This window comes from Rhopalosiphum maidis, chromosome 2 (genome assembly GCF_003676215.2).
Source record: "Rhopalosiphum maidis isolate BTI-1 chromosome 2, ASM367621v3, whole genome shotgun sequence".
Classification (NCBI taxonomy): domain Eukaryota; kingdom Metazoa; phylum Arthropoda; class Insecta; order Hemiptera; family Aphididae; genus Rhopalosiphum; species Rhopalosiphum maidis.
Window position 1 is genome coordinate 27,343,432 of NC_040878.1, and position 16,848 is coordinate 27,360,279.

The 16,848-nt window shown below is 25.2% G+C and overlaps 2 protein-coding genes across 2 annotated transcripts; one reads left to right on the forward strand and one right to left on the reverse strand.

Moving 5' to 3' along the window:
- Positions 1-142: 142 nt before the first annotated feature.
- On the reverse strand, positions 143-3,063 carry LOC113554912 (tctex1 domain-containing protein 2-like). The gene is made up of 3 exons (XM_026959010.1): positions 2,938-3,063; positions 1,321-1,523; positions 143-308 (listed from the first exon to the last, which is right to left on the reverse strand). The coding sequence occupies exons 1-3, from the start codon at positions 3,061-3,063 to the stop codon at positions 143-145; spliced, it is 495 nt and encodes a 164-aa protein (XP_026814811.1).
- Positions 3,064-4,950: 1,887 nt separating this feature from the next.
- LOC113554273 (X-linked retinitis pigmentosa GTPase regulator-like) lies at positions 4,951-16,573 on the forward strand. Its single transcript, XM_026958036.1, has 13 exons — positions 4,951-4,991; positions 6,394-6,519; positions 9,569-9,661; positions 9,722-9,784; positions 11,509-11,670; positions 12,131-12,292; positions 12,859-12,996; positions 13,197-13,349; positions 14,650-14,771; positions 14,851-15,075; positions 15,161-15,230; positions 16,207-16,343; positions 16,432-16,573. Exons 1-13 carry the CDS (start codon positions 4,967-4,969, stop codon positions 16,453-16,455), a joined length of 1,500 nt encoding a protein of 499 aa, XP_026813837.1. The 5' UTR covers positions 4,951-4,966; the 3' UTR covers positions 16,456-16,573.
- Positions 16,574-16,848: the final 275 nt, after the last annotated feature.

A 16,848-nucleotide genomic window follows, 5' to 3' on the forward strand; every position in this document is an offset into this window, starting at 1 on the left:
TTTTATTCACAGCACTTTTTAGGAGTGAGAAATTTAAGTTTAAATGGAACTATTTCTATCAATGTCATTTATTTTGCCATTTTTTATATCTAAATATTATTCATTATGAGTTTTCTGGAAAAATAACGACATTTTTTAGGTTTTATTCGTGATATAATGCGCCTACAACAATTGTAGCAACTAAATTATTATTTTCAAACTTGGTTTTAACATATTTATCTTTTGTGGTATCGCGTAAAAATTTTACTTTTGATAACACTCCTTGGCTTCTCTTTTCTACAATTCCAACAATGCAAACAATTTTATATCTGAAATAGTATAAGAAATTTAATGATAAGTAACATTTAGCTAATCAAAAGTTCGTTTCCTAGCATCCCAAGTTCAAAATCTCGATTTCAAAATTGTAACAATTTTAAAACACAAAACAAAATTATAAACACACATATTTTTGAGTTATTGAATACTAAGAGTAACGTAACTCAAGAACAAAAATCCCTAAACCATTAAAAATTTAAATTTAAACATTGTACAACTTTATTTATTAGTTGAAAATTTAGACTGATATTAATAAATATTGCTTTTGAAAAAATTATAAATTATAAAACAATTATTTTTTCGTAAGTGTGGACGTTTTTAAAAAATATTTAATGCGTAGGCCGTACTGTGAAATATTTTATTGTACATGGAGTCATACATGTCGTTGTTACATACAAGAGGTGACATATGAGTTAAAAATTGAAGTACATTATTATAATAGGAATAGACTTGTGCTTTCTGGAAATATGTTAATTGAATTATTGTGTTATTATTTTTTTTATTTGCATGTATTATTATGATTATTAATTACAGTTCACCATAATGTATATTAATATTAATTAACATTCAACCTGAAAATTTAACACTTTTATTCAAATCTTATCGTGTTGTTTCCTAAGCAATAAAATAAACACTTTTGGGGTACCTACACTGCTTTTCCATTTGTCTAATGACGAAAATTAGCATTCATTTTAATGCATAATTTCAATAGTATTTTTATATTTTAACCTTTAAAAATAATTCGAATAGTTTTTATATAGGTAAAAAAAGTTTCTAGTTTAATATTAGAAAATATAAAACTTAATATATTTTAATCAGATCATTCAGATCTTTCATTGAACGAATTAATCTAATAAATAATACAATTACTTATTAAAATTTAAAAATAATTATTTACATGTAAAATTAACTAAATTAATTATTCTAGCAGTTAATATTTTAAAATATTATACATCGTAATTACGATTAAGTAAGCTATATAATTAAAATATTAAATAATTTTACCTATCGAATTCCATTTCTCGAATTTTATTTCTTACATTAAATGAAATATTACAACAGGTTTGTATTGCTTCGTTTGGGTCGTATTTGGTTTCGTGGTTGAAATGGTTTTCAATTTCAGTTTTTAATACTACTTTGGCTAGACGTTCATCAAATGGGTTTTTCGATTCCATTCTGTACGTGTTTTCATACTTAATAATATTTTCCTATATATATTTAATTTATTTAATTAATTTTCAATTATCAACATCATTAAATATCTGCTCATTATATTATATGTACTATATTGGTAAAGATAAAAGTAACTAATAATTTTGAATGAATTATTAAATAGGTAAAAACAAAAATAGCAATAGCTATTAATATCATAAAAAGTTTAATAATTAATATAAAGATTGAATAAAGATAAATAAGATGGGAAAATATTGAAATTTTAAATTATTAAAAGTCAAATTTTGATGTTATAATTTAGTTCACCTCGTTTTTCAGTTGTTTATTATGCGATGCACTAAGGTGATATACCTATTACGAACAGATCCTGAATATTATAAAAAGAAATTTGAAATTCATTCAAGGGATTCCTTAGAATAAGTCTATGTACAAAGAATACTAGAAGTAGAATTTAGTTCTAGGTTGTAATTTAATACTTGTGGTTTAATTTAAAATTATATTTATATGCTTGATAATAGAACAGATTATTTTTCAAGATCCAAAACATTAAGGAAAACAAGACGAAAAATATTGGTTTCCCAACAAGTGCGAAAAGTTTTTTTTTAAGTTTGGTTTCTATGAGTGTTAATGCTTATTTTCTAAATAATTTGTCAATGATTTTAATTATTAAAAAAATGTTACTAAAACAACTTTATTGAATCCACCCTATTGTCCAATAGCAAAATCAACAAATAGTGGACATCTATTTTAATTTAAAAATAATAACAAAACGATGATATAAAAACGTTCTTACGCTAGTATATATCGGTAACAAAATTTTTTAAAAACTAATATTTTTTACACCAAATTGAATTGTATTTATTAATATATGTGATCCTTTTTCATATTTATTCAAACATATATTGTTAAAATAAAAATATTCAAATTATTCAAATTTTATATTTCAATATTTATTTGTGTATATTGTATAATATCCTGTCAAATCATTAAATAATAATATTATAATCTATTTTAACCTAGCACGTGTCTTTTATTTTTATAATTTTACACTTTATGAATTAAAAATTTTTCCCCTCAAGAATCAAAAATTTTTCGAGTGTCCGCTATTTCAAAGTTTCACTGTATTAACATTTTTCAATTAAAAATTGATTAAAATATTAAATTAAACAAACTTTTATTTAAATTAATTTTTTTAGAGATAAAAAGTAGAAAAGGATAAGATATAAAAAAAATGTTAGTATTTGTAGATAAATACATAATAATATATTATCTATGCAATATCAATATCAACTAAACTGCTAGATTGGTTCAATGCAATGTACCTTTGAACATTATTTAGGATGAAAAACATCATAATATGATAGAAGAAACAAAATGAAGACTTACAAATTAAAAAGACTTCCACAAAAACTATATAGAGTTACGATATTATATAATTAAATTATTTACTTCTGAAATATTAGGATCATCGATATCTTCTTCATTAATCTCTGCTGGATAGAAAGACAAAATGCTATACCCATCCTGCGTTTCATATATTTGTTCATCTATTGATGCTTCATCTACATACGACATTGTTCGTAACTTAAATAAACTCTAATATTCAAATGCTTATTTTTTTTATGTAAACGTTTTTTTATATATATTAACAACTATAACGTAGTGTAGTTAAGTAGAAGCTTATTTATTTTTAGGACGAATTATTTATGTTTACTTTACTGTTTACAAGATTTCCAGAGTACCTATTAACCAGGTGGTTTCATTTAGGCCAGTAAATTCAAACAATTTGTTGAAAATGGATAGTGAACTTGGATTAATTATTATCATTTTTAGTACTGAAAACTGATAACAATTTAACTTGTCGAATTTCATAGGATTTTGGAAATTTGGGATTCTGAGATATTTTATAGTACAATGATTATTTTGGATAATGGAATATTTGTCACTCTTCAATTGACAGAGTGGGTGTTTATGATTTTATTTATATCTATAATTTATTTTTTACAATGTTTCATCTGAGTTTATAGGAATTCACTATCTTGCCTCTTTGAGTTAAAATAACATTTTTAATGTATTTAATAAAAATAAATTCATTTTTTTATTATTTATTTATTTACTTATATGCAAAGGTGGGTATTAACTATTTAAAAAGTGAGTTATTTTTAAACTTTTTCAACTTATTATTTCATTTTCATTTTCTAATCAACTTTATAAATAATAACTATCAATTTTTACGATTATATTAATTGTAATAACTTAGCTTTTCCCGATTAATTTTAAATCAAACAAATTTCATAATTTAAATTGCAGTTAACAGTAAATTTATCTACCTGTAATGTTCTAACTGTAGTTGAAACTATTATATTTATTATTATCAAATCACGCTTTATACAATATTTTAAATAAAAATAGACGAATAATTAATCTTTGGTTTAATAATTTAATTTAATACAAACATATAAATATATAATTACCCATTTTACCAAACATTACTTTAGCTTGCGTGCATTAGAATGAATAATATTATGATGATGTTTTAACATAATGTTGTTATTATTGAAAAACAAATTAAAAGTCGTTAAATTTACTTTGTAAATTGGTGATAATTAAAAAAAGGTTAATTATTTTATTTTTCTCGTATTAACTTTAAATTTGTAGAGTTGAAAGTTGAATATATTGTTTGTTAGATTTTAAATTATAACTTAGCGTTCTTAACGTTGATTTAACTTAACTAATGACTAACTAAAGCTATTACTTTCATTATGTCGCCCTCGTTTTTTGTTTTACATAATACGTAGCTTAACATTATTAACAGTTATACACATAGAATAAATCAAACGGGATGGAATATTATTTGATGATATTAAAAAAAGATTGGGGATCACTGAAACAATAATATGTATCAGTGCTATCAGCTACTCATTTAGTCAAATAGATGGTGTTCTATGGTATATATTAGCTGGTAGTACAGGAACTCTATGATTATTTGTATATCGTATTAACATATTTACTTTAATTCTTTGATACATTTATATACTGCTGTAATGTTAGCCAAATGTTGAGTTTAAGAAGTCGGTGAATTTTATGTAAGGATTACCTTGTCGTATATACATATACGTGTACTATTATACAGGACTATAGTGTTATTTTTTTTATGTAAATTCATATTATGTTTTGTATGATGTATACTTCAATGCCAATATATTGTTATATACAAATTACCAATGTACATAATCAGTGCGTATTTCTGTCGAATAACTGTTGCCCGAAGGGTGGTATGAGCTATGGTATAAGTGTTATAGTTGTTATGATGTTCAAGCGTAGGTAGTCATATTCGCTTGGCAACCACGTGTGTAACTACCGTAAACACAATGTGCGGTATGTTTTCTGGTTGCCTATAAATCACCACGCTTTGTTCGTGTTCGCGCAAGGATTTTATTCCGGAAAATATTAGTGTGGAAAATCGCGGGTCGTCGACATGTCCGAAGAAGACGTGATACCGGGTAAGGAAGGCAGCTGTTCTGCATGTATTTATAGTATCATAATTGCATAAATTCGACCAATCAACTTTTTATATGGCTCGTTGGTCGCAATAAAACTTTTATGAACATGTTTTATATGAAGTGGTTAAAATCCGTGAGCTACGGTATAACGACGGAATATATTATTATGAATAATAATAAATATTGAATTTAAATCTATGGCAATCATTTATTAAATCGAGTGTCGAAGGAGAATATCATCTCCCCAATTTTTGAATTTATCATACATTTCATCGTCCTATAATTGAATGGTATAAACATATTTTATATCTACTGAACAGTTTTAGATTTTTATATTATATTTTAAAGAAACGTTTTCTGTTGTTGTCCAAGTGACTCGATATTATTATTATATTATATTATACTGTTATTATTATGAATTCGTATACCATTAATCTATACTTTTATAGATAAATAAAAACAATAATGCTATGTAAGAATTATTCGTTCATTGTTGGTTCATTATATTTTTATATTAATTATAAAAACTATGCGAATTCATTTTGATGTTTTGTGAGAACAATTTTCATTTTTACATTCCTGTAAAAAATTTAAAAATATACCTATTTTTTATGTGTTTAAGCAAAAAATTAAAATTTTGTCTGCATATTTGTTATTTGGTTTTTAGTTAAACATGATTTAAGCTCGATAATAATAATATGATACATTATCATAGTTAACGAGAATTGTTTTCGTTTTCCCTTAAATTACTGGTGATTTAATCAATATTATATGCCTACCAATATAATGCCGAGTATAATAATAATTGTATTAAATAAATTAAACTTTGAACGTACCTTTATTTATTAAAAAATCAATATTTTCATTAAATACAATATTTGTTTGCTTAGTACTTACATAACATAATAAACATTCATAAAACGTTAAACAGAAAGAAGTGAAATACGTATTATTATTATGTTTAGTGTCTGATGTTTAAATAAAATAAAATACACAAGTGAAAAACGACGAGCAAACACGATGATGATTATAATATAATTAAAAAACAAGTCGGTACTCCAATTGACAATCTCAAAACGTATTTCTTTTACCGTGTGCCGTTTTGTTTTTTTGACCTATAACTACATAATCATTATTGCTCAATAATTATAAAAATACTCTAAGATCATTTACCTCGTAATTGTTGTTTTTCATGTTGTCAGTTTCTAATACCGGCAAACATTATAATAATAATATATAAGTCCGAAAACGTTTAAACTATATTTTACACACGGATTTAGAGGTACGTTTACGTGCAAGTGTCATGTGTTATTTACGTACCTAATCCTAAACCACGGTAGAGAAACTGAATAATTTATTTTATGACATGTAATTATAATATGAAATTTAAATCGGATTTCAGAAACCGGAGCAGTATTCACGTATGGAAAAAGTAGTTTTGCAGACAATATTCCAAGTCACTTTTTCATCAGAAATGATCCAGTGATCGAAATAAGTTGCGGGGAAGAACATTCCGGAATCGTCTGCAGTAAGATTTTGTCATTTCGGGTCACAAACATTATATCCACGACACTGTAAAAATTTCCAACACACTATTAATTCCACCGACGCTTAATTTGCAGTGTACAGAAGATGATCCATTTAAATGTCTAAACTCATTACTAAAAAAACTTTTTATGACATAATTTGATGTAATTTCAAAACTACGTTTTTTATCGCTTTCATTCTTCGAGTTTTTACTTATTTAAATGAGAAATTATATAATTAATTTAATATTCCTAAGGAAAATGGTCATCTAAAATTTAAAACACCAAATAAAGAGTATCCATATATTAATACTAAATAGTAGATATAATTATTAGAATGTTAAAAATGTTAAAAAAAAAATGCCCATCTCTGTTTATATCTACTACAAAAAATATTTTTCTTTGAAATATGAAATTAAAAATGTTTGTTGTCATCAAAATTAGTAAAAATTAAAAAATGATACAAAACTATATGTTTTTAAAATAATCACTGCACACACTTAAATGGATCATCATGTATATTAATGATATTTTGTATCAATTTAAACGTATTATATTGTAGAATGTAATACTATGTATAAATACTAATACTGGAACTAATACTATAATTATAATATTATTATATATTTATAATAATGACCATTGAGTAGGTCACTTTCAACCCTATAATTTTAAGAGGTAAATAATATTTATTGTTACTAACAGGCAACAATATATACTATAGAGTACAGACTCAATCTACTCAGAATTCCAACACATACTGAACCGTTTATAAGAAATTATAAAGTGACATTCTAAGTTAGAAATTATTATACATTACTAAAATATTATGTATAGTTTTCGGTTTTTAGCAGGATTCGACTCGTGCGCTTTTATTTGTTTATTCATAAACAGTTTACGTGGGGTACCTACTGTACGTATGGCTCTCTTGACCTGTGTCTGAATTATTAATATTTATTACATGCTGTTTTGCGAATGTTATGATTATCGCATTCACATAGCACCATTAAATCTTCATGAATTATAACCAAGGTGTGTTGACCTCAACTGCTATACAAAGTCTCGCTGCAAGTGTATACTGTTTTGAATTAAATTTCTTTTGGTGAAAATACTATATATACTTGGCTGAATACACAAACATAGAGAATAATTGTGTAAAATTACTCGAAATATAACATTAAAAAGTATTATTTTAGCTAGACAATAGACATGTTTGTCATACATTTGAAATTCACTCACTGTCAAAATATAATAATATTATATTGTGTTTAATATATAATATTATGGTAACACGAGTGCCTTCCACTCTGTCATTCTCACATCTCTTAGTTCAGGTTCCAAACACAAACAACCGTTATAATTATCAAAATTATATAAACTGTCAACTGTAATTAATAATTGTAATGTATAATACGATTAATATGGAAATTTAAATAGTACGGACAAAACGACTATACCAATATATTATACTGAGCAAATTCATATTTTGATTTCTTGTCTTACTAACATTATAAAACAATAATATTATTTGTAAATATTTTTACATTACTAATATCCGTTTGTAGATTGCAAGCACGTTTTCAGGGGGGTTAAAATATTTATAATACATGAATTAAAAATACATTATTATTTTATTATTATTTTAATGATAAAAAATGATTCTACTTTAAACATTTCTGGGGAGAGGGGTTGAACCCCAAAAATCCCCCTGTATACGGTAGATCGGTATTGCATAGCTGCTTAAACTCTATGCTCGAAAATCCTCTCTGTCATTTTAAAAGTAAATGGGTCTGCTACTTTTTTCCAATTTTAAAATTTTATAATGAGCCAATATATATTATATATATATATATTTGTAGTATTTGTGTACAAAATTAAAAACTATATTAAATTTGCACCTTTCTCTGTTTGCTTTCCACAATTTTTTTCTGTTCTGTATATAATAAACTATGGCTAACATATATATACATTGCTACCAATTCTATCTGTAGTTTTAAATAATTTACGGTTTATTTTTTGTAATTATTTTGTCAATAATCTAGTTCTAATCCACCTAAAGTTCGCATCACAAATAGTCTCTGTTTTCCGCACTTATTCTTAATTTTATTTTGTTTTGCATATCATTTTTGTTGTTGATATTGATTTCAAGGTCTAAGGCAAATAATCAATATAATATGTATATTATACATATATTGTAGTAAACAGAGTCTTATGGTAATAGTTATACCTACACACTACATATGAGTTATATGACATACATAAATAATATTATTTTTAAAGTTTAACAAAATATAGTCTTATTTATTTTTTTATTTTTATTTATTCTTCAAGAAGATAATAGGCCCCACTGAACATGTTCGTGTGTGGGCCCATTAATTCACAATTTTAAATATAAATTCATTAATTACCTACTTAATATAAAATTAACAGATTACAATTTTCAATAAACGTTTCTTACATAATTAAAATATAAATATAAATAAGTATATATTTTTTCTTTGCTTATATAATATAATATTATAATGTAGTATTGTGTAAAAAATCATCTAGTTAAATAATACAATATTTATAAATTATAATACTAAATTTATCAATGATTACTAAATTAATCTAATTAATATAAGTAAATAATACAATATAATCTTATACATTTGTTATGAGTCTGTCTATACTTTGTTATTGTAGTAGCTAAATTGTAATTTTTTTTTTTTTTAAATCAAAAGAGTATTGAAAGATATTACGAAACTAAAAATCATATAAACTTTAAAATGTCTAAGGTTTTAAAGTTTTAATAAAAGGAATTTTATTTTATTAGTTGTTACGTTTTAAAAACGCAAATTTTTAATCGATACGTTTGATTATTTATTTTTATACTCTACAAGATAAATATTATCGCGTGATAGGGATAAATTAATAACTATAAAAAATATATGACAACGCAAAAAAATATACACGCACATATTATATTATAAATTATAATTGATAAAATAAATTCAAATATTAATTTTGCTGTTACAATATCATATATTATGATTGAAAACTTGTTTTTAGAAAACGGAAGAGTATTTTGTTTTGGAAAAAATAGTTTCGGACAACTTGGCCTAGGACATACGGAAAATGTTTACAAGCCTAATTGTGTTAAAAGTATGGATTTGGACTCTCCGGCAGAAAAATTTATGTACCTAATCGAGAATATTTTTATAGGTTTAAAACCAGATAAGGTAAAGCATATAGCCTGTGGACGGTCACACACAATTGTTTCAACAGGTAATTTGATTACATTTTAACTGTTCAGTAGTTGTGTAGTCTTTACTAAGCACGCACTAAACATAAAAAATAATTAATTAAAAACATTTAAAAAATATTAAAGTATTTATCGATGGTAAAATGTAAAGTTAAGATTCAAACTTATAAATTAAATATAAAAATGTATGAACTCGTGCTGAAACTTTATACATATCAATACGTATATTACCTTCAATTGAAACTATTTTAATTATATTATTTAATTTTACTAATTATTTTTTGTGTACAATTATAAAATTTTAATTTATTATTAAGAATAAATAAAAATACATGAAATGATTTACATTTATTGCTAAGAGGTTATTTTTTTGTGAGAAACTTGTTAGCTTGATAGCAACACAATTTTTTTTTTCATGTACATTTTCGAAAAGTAAAAAGTTCTAAAATATTCCTTACACAGACAATATGCGAATGATACGAATTAATTTCAGAAAGTCTATATACTTTCTGAAATTAATTCGTAACTGTGTTTCGTTCTAAATCGTTTTATAAACACATACATTTTTTGTTGATTGCATGTATTATTTACGACGATATTTCCTGTTCTGAGGTGATCATATAATATTTATCGTGTTCGGTACTAACAGTGTTTCATATTTAATAATTATGTTTAGCGTACAAAACGAATTCTTCGATTTACAAGAGATTCTCAAATCCTTGTTATTATTCATATTATAAGACAACTGAACACAAAAAACTTATTTTAAAGCTAAGTTAGTTATGCCAAAATATACACGATGTCAAGACCTCGGATGGGTGACTGCTGTAGATATATGTTTAGAAATATTAGTCATTTCATATAAATAATCCCCACCGGTTAAAGCTTTTTGTTATTTGTACGTACAAATGACCTACAACCATGAACCAATTTGGCCGTAGTCATCGTTATCATATCTAAACATATTTCATCTAACTTTGTGATAGATTAATACTAATATGTTTATTATTAAAATACAATATACTCTATAGTGAATTAGGTACTATGATTATGATTTTTTGACGAGTGCCTATTACATTTTGTAATATAATTGTTTAAACGAGTATTTAGGTAACTGTTTAAATTGCATTCAAAGTATTTCACTTTTGTTTGTATTTTTGCATAGGTACTGTGTTTATTATATACAAAGTTATTGTAAATCATGTAACTTTATATTAGAATGTACAGTCGTGGTATCTAGGAAGCTACAGATTCTATTATAAGAAATCTAAAAATAAATAACGTTATAAAATTAGAAAAATGTATTGAGCTTCTAAGCCGACATTTTTATAAAAAATATTGACTTCAATTTTTTAGACACATTTTTTAAGTTAAATATAGTCTTAAAATAATATAAATTAATTAATATTTTGAATTAAGCTTATATCAGTTAAAATGTTTTAACACTATATATTATCTATTTATACCATTTTTTAATATATATATACGTTAACTAATACATAAATTATCTACATTATGCTACAGCATATTGTATATTATGCTCTACATAAGACATTCGGTAAAATGTAATATAAGCAATAACGTGAATGAGAAATGATCCTATAGTTACGAGAAATAATTTTACACAGTATATCGTTGTTATAATTTAAGTATTAAAAAAGTGCTGTTGATAATAATTACACAGAATAATATTCTGTGATAATCATAGTCTTTAATTGGTCTTGTGAGAATTATTAATGTGTTTTAGAGAATAACATTCTTTATGGATTTGGCGATAACAGCGACGGCCAACTCGGACAATCAGTGGCAAATGTGACTCACAGCGACGTGCCCATCGAAGTTACCCGTTTCAACGATAAAAATATCATTCAACTATCCGCCGGATCGTATCACACGGCTGTCCTCATAGGTTTTAGTTATTTTGCATAAAATAATAACCAAGGACAACAAAAATATAAATACATATATTATATTGTTTAGAATAAATAGCCGCTACAACATAATAATGTTGAACATACGAGTATATACCTAGAAATAATGAAATAATTCCCGTCAGGTGTGATGTGTGCATTTTGTGTTTTTTTTTTTAGATTGTATATAATATATAATATAATAATATCATAATAATAATATATATATATATATATATTATAAAAACGCATTAAGTTGTAAAAAGTCTAATCTAATAGTTACTCCTATGATTGTCAACCAGTTTTTCAGTCGAATTTTGAATCCAGATCGATAATCCAAACTTTGTGTTGGACCCATATAGAGTATAGTTAGACCCCTTACAAGGGCACGATAGTGCATTTTTAGTGTATCAATATGGAATTTTGATTAATGGAAAATCGTATTTTTGTTTCTATTAGAAAACGGCGATGTTTATGTCTGGGGCTCGAACAGCGACAGACAACTAGGATTAAACTCATTGAACGATGATTCGGTCAACGTTAGTGTGCCGACTATCGTGCCTATCGCTGTACCCGTTGTGTACGTATCGTGCGGGCACACTCACACGGCGTTCGTCACGAGTAAGTTATAATTCATACTAGCAAGTAGCCAAGACTGTCAAGGTTTTTGATACATTCTACTAATGTATGTTATTTAATAAGACTAACCATTGGAATCATAATATTTTATGTGTTTTCGTTGTATTATATTTGTTGGCGAAAGCCTGTATTTTATTTAACTTGTTAATACAAATCGTACCGAAAAACTTTTTTTAAGTTTTTTGTGTATAAATATCGAATTTTGAACGAATAATTTTTTTTATTTTTATTACGCATCTAAAGTTTAGATGAGTCAGTGATGTACCAAGAATGTTGTGGATACAGCTTTAGACTCGTAGGTGACAAAATCTCGCAGTGGGCGCTTTGGACGCTATAAAATATTATTATGACTATGATTACGGGGGGCAAAGAGACTTCGCCAGTTGGGTACGTTAACTATAAACTCAAATTGCTATTTTCATAACAATTTCGAGAATCCCCTAGTGGCACCACCGTAGGTTGGCAAGTCGCGTTTAGAAATAGATATTAGTTAAATATTATGTTTGTTATTAATTTATTACTATTATTACCATTTTATATAACGTCAGAAATCGGAGACTTGTATACGTGCGGCGATCGAGAGTATGGAAAACTTGGCCATGGCCTGTGGTCACTTAGCCGGGTCGATACGACGGAGAAGATCGTTAAAGTCGCTTGCGGGGCTAACCACACGATTGCATTGAACGGTAAATAAAATCAACACTATAAACCGTACACAAATTGTTCATTTCTAAAAGATGCTATCGATCTATATGAATTATAACTTATAAATTATAACATACGTAATAATACACAAATTATACACACACATGCCTATTTTAGTAGGTATAATAACTAATAATATAAAAAAAAATGTATACATTTCAATGTCAAACTGATCTTATAGATGCGGGAAAAGTGTTTGTTTGCGGCAACAATGATTGTGGGCAAATAGGTCTGCGAAGTGTTACATCACAAGGTCATCTCTACCCTTGTCCCATTACAAATGAACCGATCGTTCAGATTGTATGCGGCCAGAGCCACAGTGCTTTTATTACCGGTGAATAATTTATATTTACACATTATAATATGTAGGTACCTACAGAGTACAGATACGGTGTGCTCCGATTTAAAAACGATTTTTTATCCTTTATTTCGTATTTTAAATAAACCGTAATGCAGTGACGCTATCGTGGAGTCTCTCGAATACATATTTATATATATTTTTAGTTTAATAAAAATAAATATTCAAACGAAAAAAAGATTTTAATTTATTTATTTTAATTGAAAAATATTAATCATCCAGCCTTTAAACTTTTCGAATTAAATACCTAAATATAACGTATTATTATTTTCTATACGTAATAAAATTCAAAATATTTGGATTAATATTTAGCAATTAGTTCTAGGAATTTATTTATACTATTCCAGTATGACAACTTGAATTATATATGATATTTTTAGAAAAAATCTGTTCAAATTACCAAATTAAAATAATAATATAAAAAAGACTATTGTTATAAATACTAATCCTACCTTCAATTAAAATTGTTCATTGAAATTAAATTTAACATATTTAATAGTAATTACTTATTACAGTGACCTATACAATGATAAGTGTATTCGAAATCTATTGTTTTTATTTTATGTAATAAATATTAACGAACAATGCCCTTAATAAAGAAAGTACAATGTGCACAACGATTGGAATAAATTACAAAATAGACGTGACAATAAGTATGAACAAGGATATTACTTATTAGTAACATAAATACACAAGAAAAAGTTATAACAGGTGCTATAGATTACAAATGAAATTGACAAGATACGTTAAATTGATATGGTAAAGGTAAAAGAAGGATCGCAGAAGATTGATGTTCAACAATATTAATGTTTTGTACATAGAAAAGTCAGTTCCCCGTTTTTTTTATTTTAAAGTGTCGAGTACTCGAGTTATTTGAAGTAAAAACATCTGTAGTATTTTTTATTAAGTACTAACTACTAAGCATTATAATTTTGAACTATACGGTTTTAAATATTTAAGATTTAACGAATGTTGTATCGCATAAATCTATACCAACGGTTCCAGCTCTATACTGTTTAAGTATATGTTTACTATGGTGTACGAATAATAATTAAAAATAACTATGAACATTTTCTGTTGATTAGTCGTCCCAATATAATCCTTTCTCTACTATTAAGTCACTGCATGCGAAAGTTAATACTATATAATTTCAATAGCTTTTAAAATATTTTGTGATTAAACTGTGTTTTTCACTTTATTACCTTATGTATATTATATCTAGACATCTAGTAACTATAACTAATTTAATCAAATATTTATTAAATTATCGTCTCAGCAAGCGGTAAACTATTTATGTGTGGCGATGGAAAATACGGAAAACTCTGCATAGATGACAATCAAATAACAACTCCAATGCTCGTATTGGCGTTCGTAGAAAAAAGTTTAAAAGTACAGATGGTATATTATTCATTATTATCTATCAACAGATATTTTAAATATCCTAGATTATTTTATAGTGTTTCAAATTGTTTTATAGGTCAGTTGTGGAGGAAATCATACTTTAATTCACGCCGAGCCTCTCGAAAACGATCTCTCCAATAATAGTTTACAACAAATAAAATCATCTGACTCGTTACCTCCATTAAGGGTTTCGAAAAAGATAATCGAAGAGCGAAAAGAGAATATTGAACCATTTACGTCGATTACTCCAGCTAATGATAACAATTCAGAAGTATTAAACGTCGTCAAAGAAAGCGTAAAAGTAATGTGATATAGTATAATATACGATTATCATTTAATACTGGTGATTATGTACAATATTGTTTTTTTTTTATTAAAAATATCAGGAAATCAACACAAATATGATCGATCAACAAATTAAAGTGGATAAAAAGTCGTTCAATGATAATATACCAAGTACTTAAACTATCTACATTCATATATTATATTTACATATTATAGAATAGAAGACTATACCTACATCATATTATTATTGTTTATTTTATTTCTAAATTGATATTTTGTAATATTAAATTGGGTTACTTAAGTTATTTTTAATAATAATTCATAGTAAGAGAAATGTTTATAAATATTACGAGTATTTTGAAAACTTAAAGTAATAAAAATAAAATATAAATCAATAAATATAAGTAAGTTTGAGTTAGATTAGGTTATTAGCAGTGGTATAACTGAATAAAAAATTAATAGGGTGAGATAATTTATTCACCAAAATTGATAACATTGCATCATAACATATTTTTTTATTTTTACACAAGTCTTAAAATTAATTTTTTTGGTTTAAAAAAAAATTGTAGGTATTTACCCATATATAATTAAATACTATTAAGTAAATATTTATATTAATATTAAGTATATTAAGAGTTCATTAAAAAATTCTATAACTTGTTTAAAAAAAAATGATGTAATGATAAATCATAAAATAATATTATTGTATAATTTTTGTTAACCCAGACAATGCAATGACATTGGCAATACGTCAATATTATATAATAGGAGTAATATGAAATAAATGTAGGTAGGTACTAATTACCATAATTAGTAGAAAATGATGATTTTATCTTATACCTTTCTGCTATTTGTTAAATATGTTTATTAATTATTTTAGGAGATTTAAAGATTTCTACTGTTGGAAAATCTGGGGAGGGGTTGTGCAAAACTAATTTTTTTCCCTCCGCCTACTGTAAAAGTATTATGATATAGCATTTGAAATTTAAAATGTATCTTATCAATTTTTCATATTTGCTGGATTTGACTTGTTATAATAATAATAACAATAAATAAATATTACCCTTTCAAAATATGGTATTAATGTATTAAATAATATAAGTATTATACCTATCTCGTGTATTAATCAAACATCGTGTTTTTGTAGCAGAAATAAAAATCACAAATATAGATGATAAATCAATAGAGAAAGAAGGAAAAAACACAAACATGTTGGTTACTAATGAGAAAAACGAAAAAAAAGTAGTAAATAAATCAAAATATCCTAGAAATGAGAGAGTACGGGTAAGTTTAATGACCTATTAAATCATGTGAAATTAATATAACATATTTTTTAACTATTGACAAAAATATTCATTGTTTTTCATTTCAGTCTCGCTTGTGCATAGTCATTTAAAAAACAAGATACATACTTATTACAATATATTATTTATTATTATCATATATATTATATAAATTATATTACTTAGACAACTTTTAGTTTTACGTATGTACAATTATAATATAGACCTACTATAATTATCGACTATATAATATAATGTTATTATTTATTAATATTATGTTTAATCTCATTGTTAAAATAAGATTTATATAGTATTATTATATTCATTTAGATACACTTTAAACATTATTAAATTGAGTGAAGGTCATTAATTGATTTAATTTTTTTCTTCAACATTGCTCTAAATAGTTTTAGCTTATTTCGAACTGTAAAAAATAGATATCAAAGATTTATAATATCTGTTTCAATAACATTCTTCTCAAATGATAATTCGTAATATATATACGG

Bases quoted from the DNA above. Each gene is read 5' to 3' on its own strand.
- LOC113554912 (XM_026959010.1), bottom strand. From the start codon at position 3,063: ATGTCGTATGTAGATGAAGCATCAATAGATGAACAAATATATGAAACG. The intron at 1,524-2,937 runs GTAAATAATTTA...AAATATATATAG, and splicing joins ATGATCCTAATATTTCAGAA to GAAAATATTATTAAGTATGA. The intron at 309-1,320 runs GTAAAATTATTT...ATACTATTTCAG, and splicing joins CGAGAAATGGAATTCGATAG to ATATAAAATTGTTTGCATTG.
- LOC113554273 (XM_026958036.1), top strand. From the start codon at position 4,967: ATGTCCGAAGAAGACGTGATACCGG. The intron at 9,662-9,721 runs GTATGGATTTGG...ATATTTTTATAG, and splicing joins CAAGCCTAATTGTGTTAAAA to GTTTAAAACCAGATAAGGTA. The intron at 15,076-15,160 runs GTAATGTGATAT...TAAAAATATCAG, and splicing joins TCGTCAAAGAAAGCGTAAAA to GAAATCAACACAAATATGAT.